The sequence below is a fragment of the Pteropus alecto genome, unplaced genomic scaffold, assembly GCF_000325575.1.
Source record: "Pteropus alecto unplaced genomic scaffold, ASM32557v1 scaffold63, whole genome shotgun sequence".
Taxonomy (NCBI): domain Eukaryota; kingdom Metazoa; phylum Chordata; class Mammalia; order Chiroptera; family Pteropodidae; genus Pteropus; species Pteropus alecto.
The window spans coordinates 6,088,064-6,114,387 of NW_006434897.1; the positions used below are offsets into that span (position 1 = coordinate 6,088,064).

Consider the following 26,324-nt stretch of genomic DNA (forward strand, 5'->3'; position numbering starts at 1 on the left):
TGGTAGTTAAGCTTGAAAGAGAGAATATTCACAGTCTCTGTCTATTCACCTGCCCACTCTCTCTTCAATTTACTGCTGTCTAGATTCACACTGACCACTCTACTCAAAATTCACTTTCAGAGATGACCAGCGGCCTCCCTAATTACCCAACCAAAGGCATTTTCTCTCTCTCTGCTGTTTTATTGCCACCTGGTTATCTGTTCTTTCCCATATCCTTTTCACTTATTTCATCCGTCATTTTCACATAGTCCTTTTCATTTTTTCCCCTTTTAATTTTACAGCAGTTTCTCAACTTGGTGCATCAGAATTAGCTGGGTAACTTCTCATGTTTTGGGTCCCACCTGCAGAGGATCTGACAAAGGGCCTGGGCATCTGTGTTTTTGAAGCTCTCCAGGTGATGCTACTGTGCTGCTAGTTTTCAAACAACTGGCATACACTCTTATGGCTGTTAAAAATCATTAACTTCAGTCCCACTTTTTGTTAAGCTCCATTCATATTTCAATTACTTTCTGGATAATTCCATCTGAATGCTCAACAAATATAAAAAGCATAGGAGTTGCTGAATTGGTCTCAATATCTCCTCACATCAGTCCTCTCTATAAATTTGTTCTTTCTGGTCTTCTTGATTAATAGAGTCATTATTCTCTTATTCCTAAACTCAAAACATACAGCAATCCTCACATCTCTCTTCAAAACCACTCCATTAAGTATTAAATGGTCCCTAAAATCTTTTTTCAAATCTGGCCCCTTTTCTCAAGTCATTCTCTTAAGTATTGTGATACTATTTTAATTCCAACCATTCTCACTAAAAAAATATAATAATAAATCTTAACAGTAACTCCAATAATAAAGTTCTCCATTGTGTCATTGTTTCTAGGTTAAAATCCAAACTTCATAATATGCATATAAAACCTTTTATAAGCTATCTCAATTATTGCTCTAGATTCACTTGAAAACTTAATCCTACTCTCTAAACATAATGAACTTCCTAAAGTTTCATCAACATGTGACCATTATTTACATGGCCACTCACACCTTTGTATTTTCTTTGCAGTCTACCCAGAATGCTTTTCTCTTCCTTTTCTGCTGAGAGAATTCAACATTTTCTTCAATATTTACCTAAGGAGACACTTCCTTTCCAAAACCTTTTTTGTCTCTGCTAAGCAGAGTCAGTATTTTTTTTTTTTTTTTATGTGCAACTCCAGTACTCTTTTCAAACCATTTATCATATTGTACTGTAATTTGTGTTAAGTTTCCAGATTCACACTCTGGGAGCTTTTGAGAGCATGATTGCACATATGTCTGTATGATATATTCAATATGATACATTTTGTACATCTCTGAATATATATACATTTTTGTGTTCACAGTCTCCAGCACAGAGCCCTAGCAGAGATGTTCAGTATGTATTGGTTGTTCAAAGACTATTTGTTGAGCATATGCTATGTGGCCTCACTGTTCCTGGTACCTGGAATGCATTAATAAACTATAAAGATGAAGTCTGTTCTCCAAGTAACTCTCAAGAAAGAAGAAAGACAATGTACAAACAAATAGACATATTGTATAATTTCAGGTCCTAAGGGATAGAAAAAATATCAGTCAGCATTATATAATGCTTTAGACCAAGAGTCAGAAAATATTTTTCTGTAAAGGGTCATTTAGTAAATATTTTAGGCTTTGTGGGCCATGTGTTCTCTAAACAGCAGCTGTTTACAATATGTAAACAAATGAGCATAGCTGTGTTTCGATAAAATTTTATTTACAAAAACAGGTGGTGGGCTGTATTTGGCTTACAAGCTATAGCTTGCTGACTTGTTTTAGATGAAAAAGAAGGCCTCTCTGAAGAGGCCACTCTAGGACATGAATACCCAGAAAGAGTCAATCATACTGAGCCAGAGTGTTGCAGGTACAGGAAAGAAAATTGCAAACATTGCTGTTTGAGAAGCAGAAATAAAGAAAGCCTTCATGGCTGGAGTGTGGGAAAAGAATGAATAACTGAATGAATGTATGAACAGAGGCATGAATGAATGAAGTTTACTCATATATAAAATAAATACTACCATAAGCAACAAGGTTTAATAAAGAAGCATGCTCTTTGAATGTAGCCACATTCAAAGAGAGGAAAGGAAGACATGACTGCATAGGAAAATAAAAGTCAATAGTATCTACTAAAAATTAGTTCACTCACTGAACATCCACTGAACACCAACTATGTAACGAGGCCTATCTGCTGGTGCTGGAAATTAGACAAAATTTTTAATAATTATGACTTTTAAAGTTTCAGACAATCACAATGTTGGATTCTGTCAGTTCTTAGCAACATATATATTTTGATTTCTAGAAGCTAAAATATGACCTCTAAGTACAAAGAAGTGCTATTTATCACAAAACTAAGAGTAGTACTGTGGTAACCAAAAATACGTAAATAGAACTACCAAATAATTTTATTTTAGAAAAATATTTGGAAAAGAATTTGGGATATCACCAAATAAAATACACTTAAAAATCATTGAGATATTCTTTAAAATGTATAATTGAGTTTAATTTCTTTTTTAAATCATAAAATTCTAAAATTTTCATATTTCATGAAGTGTAGATAATAACATGCCAACACAAATAAACATGCTTACTTTTAGAAAATTGATGAGCTGGTGTAACATCTTTTAAATAAATGACTTTTCCCAAAATGTATCTTTGTCCGGATATTATCTGATTAGTTCATGAAAATTGATCAACTAAGGCTATATACAATTTGCATCATTTTAATGAACTAAATTTCAAAAACATACAGTCAAAAAACCTTTTTTTTGGTTATAGGAAAAAACAGAGGCTTCAGAGTTAGTCGCAGTTGGCTAACTGTGTGTCCCAGCCTTCCCACATACAGAGTTTGCAGCATTGTGTCAATAAATGTAATTGCCTCTTCTCTAAGGTGACCCAAAGAAAGCTATATCTACATCAACGTGTTTCAAATGTTGAGGATTCATTGTTCCTTCATGTCTCTATTAAGAAGTACATATCTTCAAATTCATAATACCAATCTAGAAAGCAAAATCTGGGAGAAATCTGACTTTCACTTTACCATTGTATGGGACTATTGGTTTTGGTTTATGAGTCTTCCTTCATAAAACTCTCCCAATGAGGGAAGTTTCCCTTATATACAGTCTCAATTCCTGCTAGTGTTTGTACCAGAAGAGCTGTCATATTTCTAGCTTTCCTATATGAGGAGTGGTTCTCAGCTCTTATAGTAGGAAGGTAAAATGTTTAGAAATCTCTCTAACAGTTGTCTTATAGTTCTATTGGCACCTTCAGTTCAGCACAGAGTTCTCAAAACACTAACATGATTTTATTAATGAAGATGAGTGTCTCTCAATTTGATTATGTTTTAGGACTGAAATATACTGGCCCCATATTGTGTGTTCCCGGAAAAGTTGTATAAAACTGCCATTCTTTCCTGTGTGTGGTATGATTTAAGGATCAACTTTTTTATTTTATGTCTCCTAGATGCATGGTTTTATAGTTTTATTGTTACGTGTATTTTATAAAATTCAGAACTATTGGCTGTATAAATGCTGTCAGGGAGAGGGAAGTTTTGCAGCAAAACATGGAGATCATTTTTCAAAGTCTCAGCCTTTCATAACCTCCTCTGAGCAGATTTCTAGCACTCAACAATCCTCATGTTTCAAAAATTCTCTATTATCTCTTCCTTAAAAACCTTATTTTTCAGTTTAAATTTAATTTTTGATTTATATCAGCAAAGAGAGGAAAGTGGATTAACATTCTCAATAGAGTATCCGCTTATAGCTCATAATTAAATATGGGATAAATTATAATCTTCAATTTAATCTTGACTTCCCAAACCCGTTTCCTCACCTTTATTCTCTCCCCTCTCCTCTTTCTAATTAAACATTGTAAAAGATAGACTACTTAAGACAGATTCCCCAAACCTCCAATGTTAAGAGTCTATAAAGTAGGAGACCTATTTACACAAGATCATTATTTTCCAAACATTTTTTATCTCCAGTAATTTTTTTTTCATAGTTTACTACTAAAATTATTTAAAATACAACTGTTCATGTTTTACTATTAAAAATAAAATACAAGTATTTTGGGCAGAATGTAATAATAATAAATAACAACACTTTCTTCCTTCTGGTTGCCTCATCCTTCCCAACCCCTGGGGAAAAGGAACATATCTCAGGATGATTCATATATTAGGGCTTTCTAGGAATGCCTGGCACTAGTATTAGCAATCATAACTATTTCCAAATATGTTACATCTGCTCTAAGTTGTTTCTTTGTTTTGTTTAAGCAAATCAGTGTCACAGTAAGAAAATGAATTTATAATATGAAATTCCAGTTTTATTTTCTGACCAAGTGTTTCTAAAAGAAATGACTATATATTTGAAACCACAGTAATAAAGACATTGTAACAAAAAAGATGATGTTTTATCTTTCAATAAGAAAAGCACATAGTTGAATATCATTAAATATCAGGAGTGTAGCCATATTTGCTACAGTGCATGTACTTCAAATTCTAAAGTAAACAAAAAGCTTTATCTAAAAAGTGCTTAGGAAATGCTTTGACTACCTTCAAGAAGACTAATGTGTTGTTTTCATAACTCTCTTCTCCATACTGCCAAAATCAACACAAGGGTAGAGGCATTACTGTATTATGACATAATTTGGCTACATCTTCACTTCTCTAAAACCCTGCCAAGTGTGGACCACAAGTGCCAATAAAACAACAATAGAAGCAATATCAATTTTTCCATTAATCAGAAAGCTCCAAAGTTAAGACACAAGGAAAGATAAAAGCAGAAATTGTAACCAATTATAAATCCGATGGTGATTTACATGTTTACAACACTTACAATGTAATTCTGAAGGCTGAAGTTTGTGATTTATTTCAGTATGATCTTTTATATCAGTAAAAATTAATTCTTTTTGAGAGTTTTAAATATTTCTACTTCAGAACTTGTTTCTTTCTATTGTTCATGGTAAATAACATTACCTGCATTTTGCTGATAGAGCAGTGTAATTTATTTTCTTTAATGGAAGGAAAGACCACTTAAATTCTTTGCAGAAGTCCTTTAGAGATAGTTGGACGTTGTTAGGAAATTACTAGCAACAAGAGGTGTCCAGCCTCCCAACCTTTGCCCTTATGATACATGAACTTGTTAACCATGTGATTGGTTAAGGAATCGTCTAATCATATATGTCAATAATAAAGAGAAAAACACCTTGCAGTTTTCTTTCCTATTCTACTCCCCTGTGAAAGACAGATGTGTTGTGTCTAATTATTCTCTGATTGGTATCGGGAGAAACATTAACATAATTGGCACATTTGTTCTAATTAGCAAAGGGAAACTGCCACATGCCACCCAACATGAAAAGTGAGTCCAGCAACCATTAGCTAGAAAAATCCACATCTATCCAAAATGTTACCGTTAAACTCAAACCGGGGCCCCTCAAGTCAGAACACTGAGGCTGAAAATGAGACAGTAGGTTTGAGAAGAGTGTTTACATCTAAAAGAATGGAGATTCAGCTTAAAATCGTTGTATGCAGGTACATTAATCAAACAAATGGGAAAAGCAATTATGGGGCAATTATCAAAATGCACACTCAGCCAAGCCAAACTTCTAGAAGGAGAATTTAGCTAGAAGTTGGGAGTCTGCCAAGTTTTACTGACTGGTTTAGAAGTGACAAGTTTGAAGGTTTTTCTGCATGTGTTTTGTTTTGTTTTGTTTTTAACTTTGCCCTTTAGACCAATGATTCTCAAACTTTGTGGCATTTTAGAATCACTGGGAAGCTATTAAAAATCTTGACAGCCAGGCTGCTCATCATACCTATCAAACCAATATTTTTAGGGTGGGGAAAAAAGCATTAGTATTTTCTAATGATTTCCAAGTGATCCCAATGTGTATCCCAATCTGTAGTACTAGTATAAGAACTAGTACTACAGATTGGTTCTGATGATCTTGCTAAAATGCAGATTTTGATCAACTGGTCTGGGGTGGGACCTGAGATTCTGCCTTTTTAAGAAGCTCCCAGTTTATGTCAATATAGATAATTTATGCAACACACTTAGAATAGAAAGTCCTGGACAATTCTGAAAGATATCTATAGCTAATAAGACTTCTGTAGACTTTCATCAGATAGGGTTTAGCTCTAATTGCTCCAGAGTTTGAAATCTCAGAATTATTTTCTTCTGGATCTTCACACTGGAAACAGGGCTCTTACCATCCCTTACAGGTGCTTCACATCACCAAGAAAGTCTTCATTATAGGATGCAAATGAATGTTTTTTACCCATAAAAGTTTTGGATAAAAAGTGTCTTAAAATACAAGAAGCAAAAGGCCATTTTTATAAAAGTGTAACAAGAACCACCTTCCCACCCAGGTTATCATGGAGACACTGTTTTTCATGTTCTCTCTTGTCAAGAGTCAGAGTCTGCTTTGTTTATGCAGCTATTTGGTTCTTAGAGTTGCAGTAAAATAAGGAATGAGTCCACAATGAATTCACTTCTGTGTTGACCACTGCCCAATATACTTTGCACCTTCTAGTAGGTTTGTGAAAGTATATGCATTTTTATGCTTTAAAAAAGGGCTGATCTTCAAGCAAGTTGAAATCATACTTTTAGATAATTGAAAAAAAAAATAGCCAAAGGATAAAAAGGCAAGTGGAAGCTTTAGTGACGTTTTGATCAGTTGCAAAGGGAAGGGATTTGTTAAGAAAGGGCAATTGTTTTCCTGCTGGAGAAATGCTCCCTTAATTGCACATATGTCTGGCTCATTGCTTTTGAGAGCTGAGTGTATGCAGACCATATTGGAGAGGCACACTTGTCTTGAAATCTGAAAATTTCCATTTCTAAAGCCTAAATTTGACCATGAAAAGATAAAACCAAGTTAGCATATGAACTGATAGTGACAACTACCAAAAAAACTCAAAGTAGAATGATTATATCTAATATCTTCCAAGGGAGCAAAATGACATTGAAATGTCCTTAACATGACAATTTTTTTTTTTTTTAGAGGGTAAAAGGACTATAAATTGACTAGTCCATGGATAGTTCCTAATCAGTCTTTATTATAAACTTGCCTTTCTGGATACGTAACTCTCACCATTTCTTCTTATTTACTAATAAAGAGTGTTTGGGACTCTTGCTGAGTGTGACCACCTTCAGAACATAATGCCTTTTTGCTCTCTTCATGACTGCCATTTTTCATCCACAATGAGTTTACAGTAAATAGGGCCCATTGAAAGAAATTCCAAAACAAGACAACTTATAAAAGAAATAGAAACTTTTTTCAAGAAATAAAGTCTGTGGAAGTAAAAGACGCATCTCTGTGATTACAGACGCAGGCTAGGCCATTGCTTGTTGCTGAAGCACCACTGAGAGAGAGATTGTGAAAACAGCTGAGGTCTATGGACCACTAATTTGAGGTCATCTAGGAAAAGCTCGCTCTAGTGGGTCTACTGAGTTTAACATGGAAGATTTTACTCTCTTCTGAAAGGCCAAATGCTTTCTAGATTGTACTCATTTAATGAGATAAAATTTAAAAACCACTTTCAGAATTTTTCTTCCACCGAAATGAAAATATATCCTTTGTTGCTCCACCTTTCTTCATTTCCTCTACTCTTACCCTAAAACAAGCAACCATCTTCCCTTGCTTGGGTTAAGGCAAGATCTACTACATGGTATCCCTGCTTCTAGTCGTACACTTCTAAAATCTATTTTCCACACAGCAGCAAGAATGATCTTCGAAAGACATGATAATTCTTTACTAAAAACTCTGAGGACTTTTCGTGCAATCAAAAACAACTGCAAACCCAGTGCCACGTCTATAAGTCCCCAAGCTTGTCCTACCCACTCTGACTGAAAGTGTCCCTGCCTCCCTCATGGATCACTGTATCTCAGAGACACTAGCATCCTTTTTAATTAGTAACCATGTCACCTCCTTCTAAGGGTATTCTATTCCCCTGGCTTGGAATTTCCTGACCCAGATCTTTTCAAGTCTGGCTCTTTCGTGTCATTCAGATCTTAGCTCAAATATTATCTTCTCTGACAGATTCTCCTTGGACTTTAAAATGAGTGACTCCCAATCCCCAGCAACCATCAACCTCTCAGATAGCACTTTGTCTTATTTCCTTTAAGTTACAGTGATCTGACAATATCTTGTTCATTTATTTCTATTTTTATTTAGTGTTTTACTTTGTTTTATTACATTTTAAGGATGTTGACTGATTGTATCTCCTGCAACTAGAAGATTATCTGGCACAGAGTGAGTGGACAATAAATATTTCTTGACTAAATAAATGATTTTTAAAAACTGCGTTTTGTACTACAGGCTCAAAGAAACCACTATGCATGTGCAGAAATGTAGGCATAAATCTATTATAAGAGAAGTTTATTATTTCTTATCGTTTTTTAAAAGTTGATGTCAATATTGTTTAATTTTATTATTATTTTAATTTGGTTTCCTTGGTTATCCAAGCTTATGGTGATCTCTGTGTATATGATCTATTCAGGGCAGATAATGGCAGAAAACATATAGGGGGGACTATAATGAAGAGGTGACATTGCAAATGTCGATTGGATGAATGCAAAGCTTGCAAGCTATTAGTCAGGAAACCTAATACTTATGTGAATCTGCATGGCTGATAATCATCTCATAATCGTAATCCCTCTTGTTGCTAGACACATGCTAGGAGAAAATTCCAGCAGATACTACTGGGCACTGAAAGCAATGCCTCCCTTTAAATTAGTATTCTTCTTTCCTCTCGAATCACTTTTGCTTACAACAAATATAAACCACAGTTTGGGAGACACTGCACCTGCACAGAAATGCATCAACATAAAGTCCCAGTTATGAGGAAATGACAGCGAAACCTGCATGCATCTCATGAAACAAAGTGTTCAGCAGCAATTTAATAATCAATTAGATGGGGAGCCACCTGATGCTGCTCATTTGGCTGAGCTTCCAGTGGCCAGCAGCGTTTTGCCCTGGCACTATCAGCTTAAAAAAATCTGTTCCCTGTTTATCAAGACTAATCTCAGCAAAATAATCTATTCTTTTGCATGTCACCCCATATTTTCCCACTTGCTAATTAAAGATGCAAATGTTGATAAATAAGATGACGGTTTCGAAGCACAATTGGGTCAGTAAGTTGAATACTGTATCTTGTTCCTCTAATTAAACTCCTATGAGAAATAGTCAATTATAATTAGAGGAGCAATTATCCTCTTGTTAAAGGTGAAACAAATCACGAGTTTTAGTGAAAAATTCAGTTCCATCCCTTTTGCCATGCCAACAGATTTTGTATCTATTGATGTTTTGATCCCAGTACTCTCCACAAGAGATAATCCAATGAAATAAAGCATCTCTGAGTATATTTCTGGCTTGCTATGTGACAGCAACATTTTCTAGGCATAAACTAAAATGAGCAAAGAGAGATTCATTTCATAGAGTGCTGCTATTACACCAGAGGAGCAACCCAGCACCCATTCTTGGGCACATTCATTTTCAGGCTTCCTTAGGGAGATGGAGAAGTTTCTGTTGAAAGGCAGGCAACTGCCTCCCCAGAAATGGAAGAAAAGAACTATATTTTTGGCTTGATCCTAGCAAAAGAGTTATTGAAAATACTGAGCGACATCATTTTGTAATATTATTAGGAATTCTTTTTCTTTCACCCAGCCTAGTCTTTTAATTTTGATATGATGATTATTAATCGGCCCTATAGTCCTCAAACTAAAATAGTTCTCAATGACCTTTTATTCGTGGTCCTAGGCAATTGGTATCCTTCTGATGGACAGATTCCTGTACCCCACACTGAGTTCTCTCAGTAGGGTTGTGTCTTCAGAAGTGACAAACATCCTTTTTCTGGAAAGTTCCATTTCCTGAGGCGCAGCCTCTGTGTTACAGCGACTCTTTATTTCATTTAGTTAAACATATTTAGAGAATCTACTAAGGAACATACAATCTGCTGGCATTAAACATAAACAAAAACCCTTTTTGCTTCTATTTCATCAATCTAGTCAAACAGACAGGAGTAAACAGATACATTCGAACAAAAGTAGTCGTCAGGGCCATATAAAATCACGGTATACAGGATCTGCCATTTAGCCAGTTATTCTGGTTCGTCCATACCAGGTGTTGAATAACAAATAATTCTGTATCTGCTGCTAAATAATGGAGTACCCCTCAGCCCTGGGATCCCTGGGCCATCTTGTGATTCAGAAGATAACGAGTTTATACTTATTACAGCACAAGGGCCTTAGACTCTGCCCCTGTGCTAAGGAAGCCATGTGATTGTTAAACATTTTAAATAAGAAATATAGACACGAAGTAAGGGCTTGGCGATGAGACCAGAAGAGAGAGAGCAGTCAAGCCTAGAGCTCTCAAACCACACACAGGGTGCCCACTCACAGTTTTTCCTAACCAGTGAGTATTGAGAGGAGTTCTTGGTCAAACCTGTCTCCAACTGCAGAGATGGGAGTATAAGAAATCCTAGATTGGCTTCTTTTATCCTCTAAGACTTTCTCTGTCACTCTCTTTCCTTCAGCTCTGAAAAGGAGAACTACCAACAGTAGCCTCAGCTCAGATTTCTTCTTTGGAAGAAAATATGAGGACTGATCCAATGTCTTGGGACCATGATGACTAAATGAAGAACAGTAACTTTAAAAATCAGAGAAAGGACAGCAGCACATTATGGCTTGCTGTAGTTATTTACATTAACAAGTCATTTGTAAAGTGGATGTTTACATAAACAAGGGCATTTGTTTCCTTGTTTTAAAGCTCACAATGTAACCGAAGTGTCCTACGATAGATGATTGGATAAAGAAGCTGTAGTACATACATACAATGGAATATTACTCAGCCATAAGAGAAGATGAAATACTGCCATTTGTGACAACATGGATGGACCTTGAGAAAATCATGTTAAGAGAAATAAGCCACACAGAAAAAGTTGAAAATCATATGATATCACTTATATGTGGTATATAAACCTCAAAGCAACAAATGAATAAGACAAATAGAGAGACTCATGGATGGACTATAGACTAGTGATTACCAGAGGAAAAAGGGTAGAGGAGAGGTAGATGGGGTAAAGGGGGTCAAATATGTGGTGACAGAAAGAAATCTAACTATGGGGGGTGAGCACATAGTGTAAATATATACACGCCTTACTGTTAAAGTGTACAGCTAAAACATTGAATTTCGTTAACCATGTCACCATTAAAAATAAATAAATAAATTAATTAATTAATTAAAAAAAATAAAGCTCACAATGTTATCTTCATTTGCAGCATTGATGGACTCTAACCAAAGCAATTGGCTAGAGGATACAGGAGGGCAACTTGGTGATTCTTTTTTTATTTCTAAATTTATTGGGATGATATTGGTTAATAAAATTACATAGGTTTCAAGTGTTCAGTTCAATAATATGTCATATGTATATTGCATTGTGTGTTCAACCTCCAAAGTTAAGTTTCCTTTTGTCACTTTATATTTGATCCCATTTACTCTACCTCCCCTCTTCCCTGTTTCCCTCTGGTAACCTCTAAACTGCTGTCTGTGTCCATGAGTCTCTGTTTGTTCGTCTTGTTTATATGTTGCTTTCAGTTTTGTATCCTACATATCAGTGAAATCATATGGTTCTCAACTTTTTCCATCTGATGTATTTCAGTGGCCAAGACATGGAAACAACTGAAATGCCCCCTGTTGGATGATTGATCATTCTTCATAGAACAGAAACTTCATCTCTGAATATACCACGATGCCCAGCAGAACTAAAATGTGCTCAGTGACTCTTTTGAATTCTAGGGCTTGAATTCATCTTCTGTGAATCAAGATGTGATAATATAATAATAATACTAATAATAGCTGATGTTTCTTGAGTGCTTTTTACATGTTTTAAGTGATTTGCATATATCTTCTTTCATTTAAACTCCGCCACTATATTCTGGATAGGTACTACCATTATCTCCATTTCGAAATTGAAGAAACTGAGGTACAGAGAACTGAAATACCCTGCCCAAAGCCAGAGTTTAAAATAGTCATACTTGGGCTTAAATCTAGAGTTCTATAGGGAAACTAGTGGAGACTAAAGGCAAAAGAGAGGAGAAAATTAAATGTTATTTATTACCTCAGAAATGCCTGTGACATTATTTGCATGAAATAGAATGCCATTTGATTTAAGATTAGTAGAGTTCTTTAGAAAATTACTGACTTGTATGGGAGAAAGAAAATTATTGCCTCCTGATATTCTGCAAAGAATGTGTCTGACTACTTCTTCAATGGAGCTAGACATGTACTTATAAAACAAAGATCAATTGACTTGATCAACCATGTATGCATTGAATATTTACTCTCCAAGTTCTTCAGAATCATTTGCCTTGGATACAAAAGAAGCGGAAATCCTTGCCACTGTGGCCTGGGAGAGAAAGGACTGATTTTATTTATGGTAAAACATAAGGATTTTACCTGTTGGTTTCTCTTTAAGATCAATATTTCATTCTATGCTATTTTTATGCTTTTAGATTCCTCAAGCAAATAAATAGAATATTAAATAATGAACTCATTTATCATTAAGTTAAAATAATCTTATGATCCTTTAAGTCACCAAGTTACATTCCATCCCTTTCTTTTTAAATTTATCTGCCCCTATTGAGCAAATGACAGTTGTAATGTGTCACATTAAGGTATGCATTAGCTTTTTGATCTTGGTGATTCTAAAGATATTGAAAAGAATCTATATAGGAATGTATTAATCTGCTCTCCATTATGTGTGTTTGACCTCTTTTCTGACTCTAAAAAGAAAAAAAGAAAGAAAGAAACAAAATGCATTAAGTAGTGTTCTTTGAATGTCAATGGGTACATGATTTTTGAGCTTGCCAAGTGTTAATTGGTCTTTTCCCTAGTGATGATACAAATAATATTCACAGCCAATTAGTTTGCAATCATGAATCTTTACTCCTTGACAAAGTGAATGATTTTGTTGAGGAGACTAAAAAAATGAAGAAATTACTAGTATCTTTTACTGAAAACCTTTGTAGGTATCAGCTATCTTTAAGAAACATCGAGTGAAAATGTGGCTATGGATGCCCATGTTTCTCAAGATATGTTCTGGTCTTTAAGGTCGTTTAGTGAGAAGTTGGCATTAGAATTAGAAATAAAATTAAGGAGACAGATTCACTATTATAATAAATAAAATAAAATATTGAATAGTGAAAAGTTGCCTCTTTTCTAATCACAGTAAATCATTTTGTATGTCAGTGTTGGAAGATAAGGTTTTGGTGTGATTGGAAAAACCATCTATAATCATGCAAAACCTCTGGTACAATGTAAGTGTCATGGAATGCCAGTTACAAGGCAAAAATAGCTTTATTCTTTCAAAGTTAAAAAAAGAAATTTCATTAAAAGTGTCACTTTGTATCTTTTCATTGACACATAGAATATGAATGGCTGTGACAGAAAAATGGAGTCATTTTGTAAGAACACTGTCTAAATTTCTAATTAATTTATTATTGTCATTAATTTGGAAAAAGCAATCATATTTTTAAATTTTATTGTCATGGGACCAGCTAACTGAGATGACTCCCACCTTTGCTTGAACTTTAAAAAAACCAAAAAACTGTAGAAATCTAACAATAAGTGTATTGTTAGTTATTAAACATTTTTGGACAAGTTGTAAGTCTGAGTAGTATTATTTTGTAACTTCTTAGATAAGAACAATTCAGGACTTATTTTTACAAAGTATCAGCTAACCCATATACAAGCCCCAAATGCAACAATTTAAAAAATGCCTCTTTCCATACATGCAACAAAGAGTAAAAATTCTGAAGGACTCAAGGTAATTTGGAGGATAACAAGATCCACCAACAAATTGACAGCTATGTCAAATTAAAGTTTTTCTGGGCTTGTAGGATACTAGATCAGTTAGAGTAATAATGCTTGATGTATATCAGGATGTCTCTTAATAATCATAAAAGGATATTTTTCAGAGTTTGAAATGATTTGTTAACAAACGAAAGACACAGTATTTGATGATTTTCCTCAACAATATATTCTAACATGATGGGAGTGTCTCAAGGAGAGCATGACACTCTCTGTGGTACTGTGGGCCTATCCTCCATAGACAGGCATTTTCAAAAGGCATTTATTGTATGGTGCTAATGAAAAGTCATTATATGAATCAGATCCATAACACTTCATTAGCGATCAATAGGCTTTGTTTTAGCAAAAACAGGAAATGAAGATGAAAAGCTTATAGGATGAAACTAATTGACACTTGTTATTCCTCAAACATTTTTATTCATGGTGTGTGAATATGGCTTTGAGGTATGCCCATGATTACATCATGGAACAGGAAATACATATGTGGAGTGCACAGGCTCACTGACATGCACACATACACACAGACACACCTTCCCTTCTTACATTTTTTTGCATATTATTGAGAACAATAATAAAATTGGTGTTACATTATTAAGTCATAGCAAAGAGAATGACAAAATCAAACCAAGCTGACTGTGGCTTTGTCCAGTGGGCATTCTAATTGACTCCTGAGTCATTAATCAGTTCCCAATCAATCTATTTTGCCAGCAGCAGGCAGTTAAGACTCCATTACCAACCATTCATCATGCCATACCCTAATTCACTGCACCATTAGCCATGGATTAGACCTCTGATAGAATAACTGCCAGTTGCTAAATGCAGAAAATTTTTGTTTCTCACCTCAGCCACTGGGATCCCTTCAGGTGGTCGACACTGGAGCAAGACTTCTTGTTCCAAGGATACTTCCTTTCCCAGGGGTTCCTGCTCAAATGTCTTCCGTAGATCTGGAAAGCACAGGTAATAAAATACATGACAAAATTAATTAGCATTTATTCATTTATAGAAAGTGCAATAAAATTTTCCTAGTTTAGTATTTTATGCCTTTGCATTTTTTTAAATCACATATTTTTAGCACTGTATCACAATCTGGGTGATTATATTCCATGCGGAGGAAATTATGAAATTCAGAGGCTGTTAACTGTTCCTATTTTAATCTTCACTGGAATATTTTGGAGATCCTCATAGTAACAACTAGTGAAATTCGCTTCTTGCATTTCCTTAGTATTTCTTGATAATCAACTATGATGACCACATTTTTAATCAAAAGAACACCATCATCATGATTCTTATACACAAAAGTCCTTTTTGTACATATTTTTCTCTCTCTTCAAAATAGATGCTATTAAAATTGAATTAACTCTGAAATCTTTTGATTGATAACTCAAAAGCAAGTTTCTAGCTCAGAATGTAAAACAATGCTAGAATCCTGAAGGAATGAATGTGACCTCTTAAGGTGTCTCAAACACAAGGCAGTGGAAAGAGTAACTATTGGAATGAGTCCAGAAATCTATCACTACGTAATTATGTGGGAATTCTTCAATTAGAAGATTAAGTAGTCATTTCTGCCCAAATATACCAAGTACCTAATTATGTATTTATGTAGTTATAGTTGCCATAGCACTATGCAGACTTTTAAAAATTATTTTAGATGGACACGAAAATGTTAGAAACCAGCTTGTCATTTTAAACACCAGAATTAAAAAATATATAATTCAGCCATAGAGCTTTAAAGCAGCATTTTAAAAAACGACACACCAAAAAATTTATCACATACTTGTATAGTTCAGCTCTTTTGAATAAAAAGTTATTGGAATTTTCTACAGTTGATTTTAATAAAAATTTAATGACTCCATCTTTTCATCCCATGTCCCTGATCAAAACTTAAGTACCTAAAAGCACCATTTTAGCCTATCGAACTAGTAAGTGGAAACCGAAAACTCTGGAGGAATATCCCTAATGTCTTTCAAGGAACTATCAGAAAGCACCACCTGGAAAAAATGTACTGAGAAAAAAATCTCTTGTTACATACTTGTCATTTTGTTGAATTTTTTGGCAAAAGAAAACCTTCAAGAGTTTAGGGATTGTGAGAAAATTATGGATCTATGTGGATCTGAGGTAAGATGAGAGTTTCCACATGGTGACAGAATTTCTGTCAGAAGGGCTCTTTTCATTTAATTATTAAGAAATTGAGTATATTGTAGAAATAAACTTTTAGGATTCACAGTCATTGAACTTGAAAGTTATCTAAACTAAGTCCTTAATTTACACATAAGGAACAGGTTTATCAAATTACTCAAAGCCTCACAGCAAAATAATGGATGCTGCATTAGAGCCTGTTCACCTTGATTTGATACATATCTTGCTGTCCCATATATCCATTTCCTATCTCTTTTAGTTAATCTGTGTCCTTCTAACAGAAACATTAAAAACTTTTCTGCTCTATTTCTCCTGATATGGTAATTTCTCTTTTTTAAAAAATCTGCATTAAGATAAAAATTTTGGTAAAACACTAAATACTAATAAAAAAGAGCTACAACAAATAAATTTTATGAGATAAAATGTTCCCTACAAATGTTCTTTTCACATATCTTCTCTGTAAAAAATATCTACTTTTTGAAAAACACCCATCTGATGTGGGGTAGGTAGAAGATATAATGAGTAAAATTAGTTTTCAAATAACATACTAACTCACTTCCCATTAAATTCATCAGCATATCAGACAATGCAAGATGAGAATAAGAAAAAGTGAGGCACATATGTATCCAAATAGTCAAAACAAATTCCTTTAATATTTATTGATTAACTCCTTATGATAGGCACTTTACTAGGTTCTTAGGATGAAGATGTGGGAGATACAGAGTCAAGACGAGAAAGGTAAGTTGAGATCTGCTTATGAAAAGTCTTTCTGCCATGCTAAGGAATGGCAAATCCTCAAAGCCTTCTAAGCAAAAGAAGGAGATCAGATGTCATATTGCCCTCAGGATGACAGACGGATTGAGATAGTGGTGAAAAGATAAAAGTCAGTTTGGGAACCATTTGAATACACCAGGAAGGATGATTAAGTCCTGAACTCTGCTAGTGGTAGTATACAGAAAGAGGAGAAAGCAAAATCTAAAAATAAATAGATCACATTAGGGAAGACCTACGCATTTAGCAAGTGCCAGGAGGCAAGGATAATACTATATTCTTAGCTACTGCAATCGTTAAGTTGGAACCTTTACTAAATGAAATACTAGTACCGAATTGGGCAGGAAAGTGAGGAGAAAGACAGCAATTTATGTTATTACATATTCAGTTTGGTGCGTCCAAAGAAGATTCAAATGGAAAAAATTCAGTAGGTCCAGATCATGATTTCTCAGCATCAGCACTATTGACATTTGGGACTGGATAATTCTCTGTTGTGGGCTGTCCTGTGCATAGGAAGATACCTAGCAGCATCCCTGGAATCTATCCACTAGAAGCCAGTAGCACCCCTCCCGGCCATGACAAAATAAATGCCTCCAGACAATGCCAATATCTCCTGAGAGGAACAATCCCCCCAACTCGAGAATTACTGGGTCTAGAATTTGAAAATGAAGTCTGAGTAGATTTGTGCTTTGTCATCTAGGAAAGAGCTGAAGCTCTGAAGTATGTGATATCACCAGGGGAAAGACTAAAGCACATACAACAACAACAAAAACAACAACGACAACAACAACAACAACAACAGCAACAAACTGAGGACAGCAACATTCAAGTGGAAAAGCTGCCAGCAAAAATGACATGGTGTGAACATCGAAGCAGGTGAAAAACCAGAGACAAGTGTCAGAGGAGCTAAGAGAAAAATAAAGTTTAAAAAAGTTCGGAGGACAACAGGACAAATGCAATGAAGAAATCAAAGGGGAGAAGTTACTGTTTTGGGAAATTTAGAAGTGAAGGAGGAGTGGAAGCCAAGCAATGCTCACAGGAACTGCAGAAGTAATCAGGATAAGTGACCACTCCTTTGCAAAATTTTATGGTGACAAAAGTCAGCAGCACCATTAAGGGGTGATGGGCTTGAATGAGGCACGTTATAATTCTTAGGATATGGTGTAGTTTTTGGCACGTTTTTCACATTCCCACCACATGAAGTGACATCTGATAAGATTCTTGCTTCCTAAATGAGAATGGTGACCACACATCAGAGGCATGTACTTCAAGAGACAGGTTTAACGAAACCATCATGGAATATCATATAATTACTTCATTTTAATGGTTTGGTTTTAAACTCTCTATAAATTTTATGTAATTCCTAAAATGATCTCACATTTAACCCTCCACAAGACGATATTTCTTCCTGAAGAATCCTTTTAATGCCTGCTATTAAACCTCTTTTCTGGCTTTCAGGTAGTGTAATGAGCATAGAACGTATTGTGGCTGTCCAGCATTCCAGCTCCTCGTTTCAGTATGCCTCCACGTTACTCTGCAAGCAGAGGGTGGGTAACATTTTAAGCATATACTTCATCATTTGGAGAGATGTGATAGGAGGCAGGCCAGGTGACGAATGAATAAGCATGAAAAACGGACACTTGTCAGCTAGGAATTAGATGTAAAACAATAGTTCAGAATAATGTGGGCATTCTTGTCAGGAAAAAGATGAATTTCTGCCCTTGGAAGACCCTTTACGATTCTAAATTTCTGTTTTCTTTCCATTAGTTCTAAGGCTGCTACTGAAATAAGTATGAAGTCCTTTCATTATAACCTAGATTACTTTTGCAAAGTCAACTTGGACTACCTCTGATTTAGTCATTGATTCCATCAACTAAAAGAAAAATCAGGTTTGTCATATGTGTGCATTTAGAGAGATGTTTACTTAAGAACATGAATATTGGCTTACTAAATCCACAAAGAGAAATCCAATTAGCAGATATAGAATCAGACCTGAAACTACATGGATTTGTATTTACTATTTACACAGTAATCAAAGAAAGGCTTTTAGAACACAAACATATGTGCGCGCAAATGATGTCTCATTTTTTTATTAGAGAATTTTGATGCTTTCAATAAATTTTCACACAATAATAATATCGCAATTACAAATTATGTATAATTCATGGCATTCTACAAACATGAACTTTATTTTTTGAGAATGTGGTAAAGACGAAAGAAGGCTTAACTGGGAGTTCAAAGACTTTGTAGCCTTCATCTTCCTCATTTGTAAAATGAAAGTAAACGAATGCGTGCTTTTGAAGGTCTCTTTTGTTGTAAGGGCCTATGACTGAATAGACTAACATTTTAAATATGCATTTTAGACAAAGAAAAGCTTATCCTTTGTCAAATACTTTTTGGTTGTGATAAAGCTTTAAAGAGATATATCAAATATCAGTGTCCAAAATTATTTTTCAATAATCAAAGAATTGATGTATCTTTGAAGAGAACAATTTATAATTTTCCCCTCAGGACAATTTTCATGGAACTTTTGGACACTCAAATAAAAAGATATGGGTAAGAGTTAGCAAATGGAAGAAGGGTGTGTTTCAAAAGATTTACTGTTAAAAATATCAGAAAATTCTTTATACAAATCCAAGGAAGTAAAAGTCAGCACGAAAGCAGATAAATATTAAAGCTGACGATTGTAAAGGCATCGGGAATTACTTTGAGAAAACTAATTTTCTGTCTCCATGGGGACATGGAGAAAGAAATGCCTATCCAAAACAGTATGCAAGAAGCCCACAATGTCAATGTGCATATTTATGAATGGGACAGAAAATCATGTTTCCCCTTCCTCCTCCCCATTAGCAGTGACATCCCTCAAGCAATTCCGCCCGACACCGTATGAAAAAGTGAGTGTGACTAACAATAAGAAAGGCAAGGCTAGACAGGTCAAAGCTTTGAGTATAATGGGTCACACTAACCATCCAAGCACCTGTGAGCCCTGCTGATTTTGGAGGAAACTAGGAAAAATATCAGTAAAAAGATTTCCCTATGGTACAGGTAGGTTGCTGATACTACCATCTTTGAAAAAGAAAATCAACATGTTATTCCAAGTTTTAAAAAATTATTTACATTTATTAAAAATGTTAATTCCATCAGCAATTCTACTTTATTATGTTGAAAAATTTATTAGAGTAAAATATTTTTTAAAAGACAAAATCTTGGCAATGTGATAGACTAATACAATGAAATCAAGAATTCTCTGAGGGGTATACTTCAGTAGGCTTTTCTAGTGGAATTAAAATCCTTAAATATCACAGCATAATAAGATAATTGAAATATTACATTATTAATATTGGTTACTTTTTGTTAATAGGCATCATAAGGTTTTGTGGACATTAAAAGAGATACTGAATCTAAAAAGATTTTGAAAGTTTATAAAGGAAAAAACACTTATAATAAATTATAAATATTTCCATTATGATGACTCAGAGTTCTAATACGAAACATGATTAATCATATGAGTAATTTTCTAATCTATCATTCTCTTTCATAATTTGACTATCTTTCTATCAGTTATGACATCACTGCTAAATTTCACTTTAAGAAAAACTAATCCCAGTCAATAACTGAACTTATAAATTTTAAAAATTTGTTGAAGTCAAATATATATTGATGCATGGCGCTTCATGCATAATAGATCCTTGATAAATGTTGAATTAAGTTGAATTTCACAAATAATATGGCTATCCCCTTTACTGAAGGTCTTGGAACAATTTCTCTTATGGTGGAAAACTATAAAAGCCCTTAGAATACACACGTCCAACTCCCTTACTTTCAATATAACTAAGATCCTGAAAGGTTAACTCACTTATTCAAGCTCACTTGCTATTTAGAAGGAAGCTACCCCATGATGAGGGTCTGGAGAAGGAGAAGTATTGCACAGTGGTTGTTATTTCTCTCCTATAGAAATTACCACTTTCTGACTTAAAGCAAGATTAATTTATTTTCCCGATCTTGAGGCCAGCAGTCTGACCAGAGATTGTCAGGGAGAATCTGTAGCTTGCCTTTTCCAGATTCTTGTGGCTGCCAGCATTCTTTGGCTTATGGTACATCCCTAAAATCTCTACTTCTGTGGTCATATTGTCTTCTTTTCTATCTGTGTCAAGTCTCCCTCTGCTTTTCTCTTATAGACACTTTATGTTGTCATTTAGAGCCCACCCGAATAATCCCAAAACAATCTCCCCATCTCAAGACCCTTAATTTAAGTACATCTTCAAAGACCCTTTTATCCATGTAGGGTAAGATTATAGGTTCCAGGGATTAGGACCTGATACCCTTTGGGCCATTATCCTGCCTACCATGGGGGATTACAAGCATGGAGCCTAGATCCACTTGCTGCCATTATTTCTTCTTCTGTAATTAATGAGGTTTATGTGTTTTTGTTTCTGCATCCCTAAAATGAGGATAATTACATTACTTATCTCATAGGGTTATTGTGAAGATTAAATAAGGTAATATACATAAAAACAGGACAATGCTGTTATCATAAAAGCCCTCTATAAATGTTCTCATTTAGATACCCATTCCATTCAGTCCCTAATCAGTGTAGCTGCCAAACTGCCACAGAGTTCATGGTTGTACTGATATTAATTAAATTAATTAATTGCTTTATTTACTTATTTATTTCTATCAAGAGGCCACACTCCAAGGATCAGAATTAAGCTTCTTGTCTCCCAAATTGAGCTGGTTTGACAAAATGGCTCTGGATCTAGGGAAATTCTGTATTTAAAAGAGATTCATGTGAAGTTATCTGCCCTTGGCTGTCTTCTATACTTTCTGACACAGGCCTGACCTTGCATTAAGTAAATACAGCTGCTTTATTATGATTCACATTTTCCTACTTTCAAATTACTTGTCAATTGATTATTTTGCTTGCTCAATGAGTAGAGGTGCTGAATACCTTTTTAACTCTTCAAAAATTTGTTTTAGTGTACTTTCAAAGTGATTTTTTAGTAAATAAAATAATCTACAGTCATAGATAGTAATAATACTTGTGTTATTAAAGGGAAAAAAGTATCTTTCTTCTAATTATGATAAAGAGGGCTAATTATGTTGTCATAGTGGAGTATAGCTTATGCTTAAATCACCAATCTGGCTGCTAACGAGAAATAACTGCTGTGAACAGACCAATGCAGCACATTTTGGGAGAACCAGATTAGTCTTCCAAGCTTTGAGCACTTATTAAAAGCAAAAAATGCCTGACTTAAGGCCATAGAACTATAAAAAGTTTGCCATGGTTTTATTTTTCAGGAATAGGGTATCTATGCTGGAATTAAAAAAAAAAAATCATTAAAAATTTTTTATATTCAGCAACTCACTGCAATTTTTAAATATAAGGGACATAATATACAAAAAAAGATGGAATTTGCTTTTTTAAACCTTCTTCTTCTTGAATATTGTAATATACAAAACAAAACAAACACCAATCAACCAACTAACCAACAAAAATAAACTATATGAAGTTTCCTCTATGATTAGATTGAAAAGTCAAGCATTGTCACGTTTCTGCAAATCTGTACAATTAATTGGACTGCAAAGAGAAAAGTTTGTATAAAATTTAGATTTACCATTTCTTAAACAAGTGACTTGGGCAAGTTACCTAGTGTGTTCCATGCTTCTGTTTTGCTATTTTCAGACTAAGGAGAATAACAAGACCTATCTCATAGGATTGTTGGGGCATCACAATAGTTGACATGATCAAGGGTCTTTACAACAGAGTTAGGCACACAGTAAAAACACCATAAATGTTGGCTACTAGAAAACAGTTTTTTAAAGTATAACAAAGATAAAAGATTTTGATTTTGTTTCTATTATTATTTTTTAATTTCGTTTTGCTTTTTAAAAAGCTGTTTTTGATGGCTCTTAGGAATTTACCACAAAAAGACTTTTATAATATCATAGTTTATATCCAAGGATAGAGGTTAGACCTTTAAGCAAATCAGCAGAAGACTATCTTGGTGATGTGTTAAGTTGTGCTGGGGCATGACAATACCTTACTGCCCTGAGGTCATTTAAACAGAGACATCTTGAGTAAACAAAGTCCCTGCAGAAAGGAAGTACAATTTCAGCCATTCTTCTTTATTTCTTGGCTTTGAGGCATTTATAGGACGTATTTGTATTCAGATAGTACTGCTAAAGCATTTTCTAAAAAATAAATATTTTAGAACTAGAACTCCAAATGGCATCCATTATAGAGAAGAGCAAGGAAAAAACATACGAGCCACTCTTTTATATTCACACTGCATCTTTAGTTTCAGAAAAAAAAAAGATTACATGTCATCACAATATTTTTTAAGGTATGTCTTAAGGATAAATAACAAGAAACATGCCAACTTTATGGATGAGGTACCTGACATCAAAAGTTAAGGCTCTTTTCTCAGAGTACAAAAAAGGACTGCAAGATAAGCTTTTTTGCAAATAAGCATTTTAGCCATAAATGTCACTTTTTGTACAGTGTAAAACATTACTTTAAGGACACATATTAGTCCAGTAGGTTACCGATCCTGTCTATAATACGTAGATAAATGATTTCCCCCAAAATCTAACTTAGGAGACAGTGTTCTATCAATTGAATGTCTACCTCTCAGAATAAATATGGGCTATAAATATCTATAGATTTGTGGGTCTCTATGAATCTTGGGAACTTCTGTCCATTTAGGAAAGGAAATATGTTTAGAAAAATAAAGACTGATACAATCGGATATATGTTATAGTTTTTAATCTTGAAATAGGAACAACATGATTTAATACCATTTAATACAATGGTTGAGATTTATATAAAACAAGGAGAAATTTAGTGTTAAAAATTTCTCTTTTATTATTCAAAAAAGTCTAAATTCTACAATTAACCTCATCTAATTCAAAATCTTAAATTGTTGTACAAGAATCAAACCACACCTTAGTAAACAGGCCATTTATTGCAGTGTGCTGGTAAGCTTGCTAAGTTTTATTAAAACATTTGACAGCATCATCTAGATACTATCATAGTATGACCTAAATTCTTCAGAACTCCTGGGTAAAGAAATGCATTATTTGGTTAAATTGCATAATTAATTAATTTTGTTTTATGCCAGGTAGATAGGAAATAGAAAAATGACATATATATATATCTATATCTATATGTGTGTGTGTGTGTGTGCACGTGCCAACACAATGATTCATAAGATTACATATATATTTAATTGGAGATACTATTACCCCTACTATAGAAATATTAATCCATTTCTTCCTTTAAGATATTTATTGAGTTCCCATCATTGTAAGCATTTTGAATTCATCAGTGAAGAAACAAAACAAAAATCTTTACCCATAAGGATATTACTTTCTAAGGGGGTGGGAGGGATAGACCACAGAACTAGAACATAATATCTAAATAAATATATAGTAGTTTAGAAGTTGGTAAATGTTATGAAGAAAATGAATAGGTACAGAAGCAGTAATAGAGGTTTGAAGTGGGGGAGCACAGAGGCAATCACTTCAGACAGACTTCACCTCTGAACATGATGGCTTGTCACTAAGGACCTTCTGAACAGCCTCGGAATCATCAAATACATGGAAACCAAAATTGGGTAATTTCCTACTGCTGTTAACGGGCAGCTCAATCACATTCCTCTATTTTTGAAAGAAATCTTTAAGCTCTGATTTGTCTATCTCATGAGGTAGATTGCCAATGAGTTGGTGACTGTCAGGATGTCTCCCAGTTCTTCATTACCTTTCTCACCAGCTTCACTGGTTGGTCTAGGTCCCCTCTGGGGAGGAGTATTTATTTGTTGTTCTTGTACTCTTTGATCCCACTGAGGCCCCTGCGGTGGAATCTGAGATTCAGGCTGTGAAGCTGGTACTTTAACATAAGGTGGTATCCCAGTAACTGGAACAGCTCTCCTGGGTGGAAAGTTCTTACTGGTCACAGACACCCAGGAAAATGTCCTAAGTTTTCTTGCACAGTCTGAGCAATGCCTGTAGGTGCTGGAGAAGAACTCTTCTGAGCATCCTCAGAATAAATTTCTTCCAATACTGGCTCAGACTTTTCCTCTTGGATTTCAGATACAGGTTCTTGCTCCAGTTCTGTTCTGAACCAGGCTCTGGTTCAACAACATGTTCCTCTAAATATTCTTCCAAGCCATCGCTAACAGTCTGATTACAGAACATTCCATAATCATCGGGTACCATCTCAGGTGTCTGCTGTCTTTCTTTATGTTCCTCTACTTTTTCCTCAGATTCCTCCTGAGGGCCAGTGACAAAGCCACCGAAGACTTCATTTTGGTACCTGAAGATATCATTGTGAATGTAGAACTTATTTGCAACAGAGCCCTCAGGAGCAAGTACGAATGTCTGCACGAATTTCCTCAAAGCCTGGTTGTTATTAGAGAGCAACCCAACACCTAGACCACCTCACCGTCATTCAGAGTGGCATGAGCATGAACATGGTGAATCTTAGTGTGGCAACTGGTGAAGTTTTGTGACTTCACTTTTCTATGGATTTCTTTCTGTCCGTAGACCTCATCTGCTGGCTTTCCATTTGAATCCAATCTCCCATGTACATAAGGAGAGTTTTTTTCCCCATAAAATCTGTATAGCATGTCTGGGGCCTGATTCAGCAGTGTGTAGCACTGTTCCACAAATTCCCACCTGACTAGCATAGGATTTGGCTTATCTCACTTTGGTTAATTCAAACTGTGCAGTGGAACTGGAGAGGAATCAGTTTTGCTCCACAGCACAGCGGAAGGATAGAACCCCTCATACAACTGCATCCACAACACATGTCTATCAAGTTTAATCTTAACAATAACCTTATCGTTTTATTTCTCGGTTGATGAAACTAAAGCTCAGAGGGGTTAAGTCACTTGACCAAGGTCACCCGAATAAATGATACAACTAGACTTTGAATGTAAGTTAGCCTGACACTAAAGCTTATGCTCTAACTGCTCCCCTATGCTACTTGATTCACATTATAAACACCACCCCCTGAGAATAATAACTACACAATCAATAATCACAACATCAGCAACAAATCCAAACCAAAGCATTTCTTGAAGAAAGACAGTGTTTGTTAACATTTTGCCTGAATTACATTTTCCTACTTTAGCTATTGGAATTTTCCTGTTGAACGACAACAAGAGACACTGGAAGAAACAATCCCATGAAGCTAGTAGCTGTATTATCTTAAGGGTTTTACTTTGAACAGTCACTGTAGTGTCCACTTGAGTGCTTTCAGAAGAAATGTCTCTTTCTACAACGGAAGCTATAGCCCCAACCTAAGACATCTGGCATTGCCACTTGGCAAATCTGTATGATTTAGAGCAGGCATATTATGTTCTTAGCTCATGCCTGACTGAATTTTAACTTTCGTATTTCCTTTCTTCTCTCTGCCCTGATTGTTTCATAAACTTATTTTTACATTTTATATCGTTTAAAAGTATGAAATATAAGCAAACTTAAATAAATGAATATCTAATATTCATTTCTAGTTT

The 26,324-nt window shown here is 34.8% G+C and overlaps 1 protein-coding gene across 2 annotated transcripts in view; it reads right to left on the reverse strand.

Annotated features, from left to right (window-relative positions):
• The window catches only part of UNC5C (unc-5 netrin receptor C), a 326,377-nt gene that overhangs the window by 78,341 nt on the left and 221,712 nt on the right, over positions 1-26,324 (reverse strand). For both annotated transcript variants that reach the window (XM_006910744.1, XM_006910743.2), the window contains exon 4: positions 14,740-14,843. In XM_006910744.1, coding sequence (XP_006910806.1) covers positions 14,740-14,843 — 104 coding nt within the window. The remainder of the gene's footprint in view (positions 1-14,739; positions 14,844-26,324) is intronic.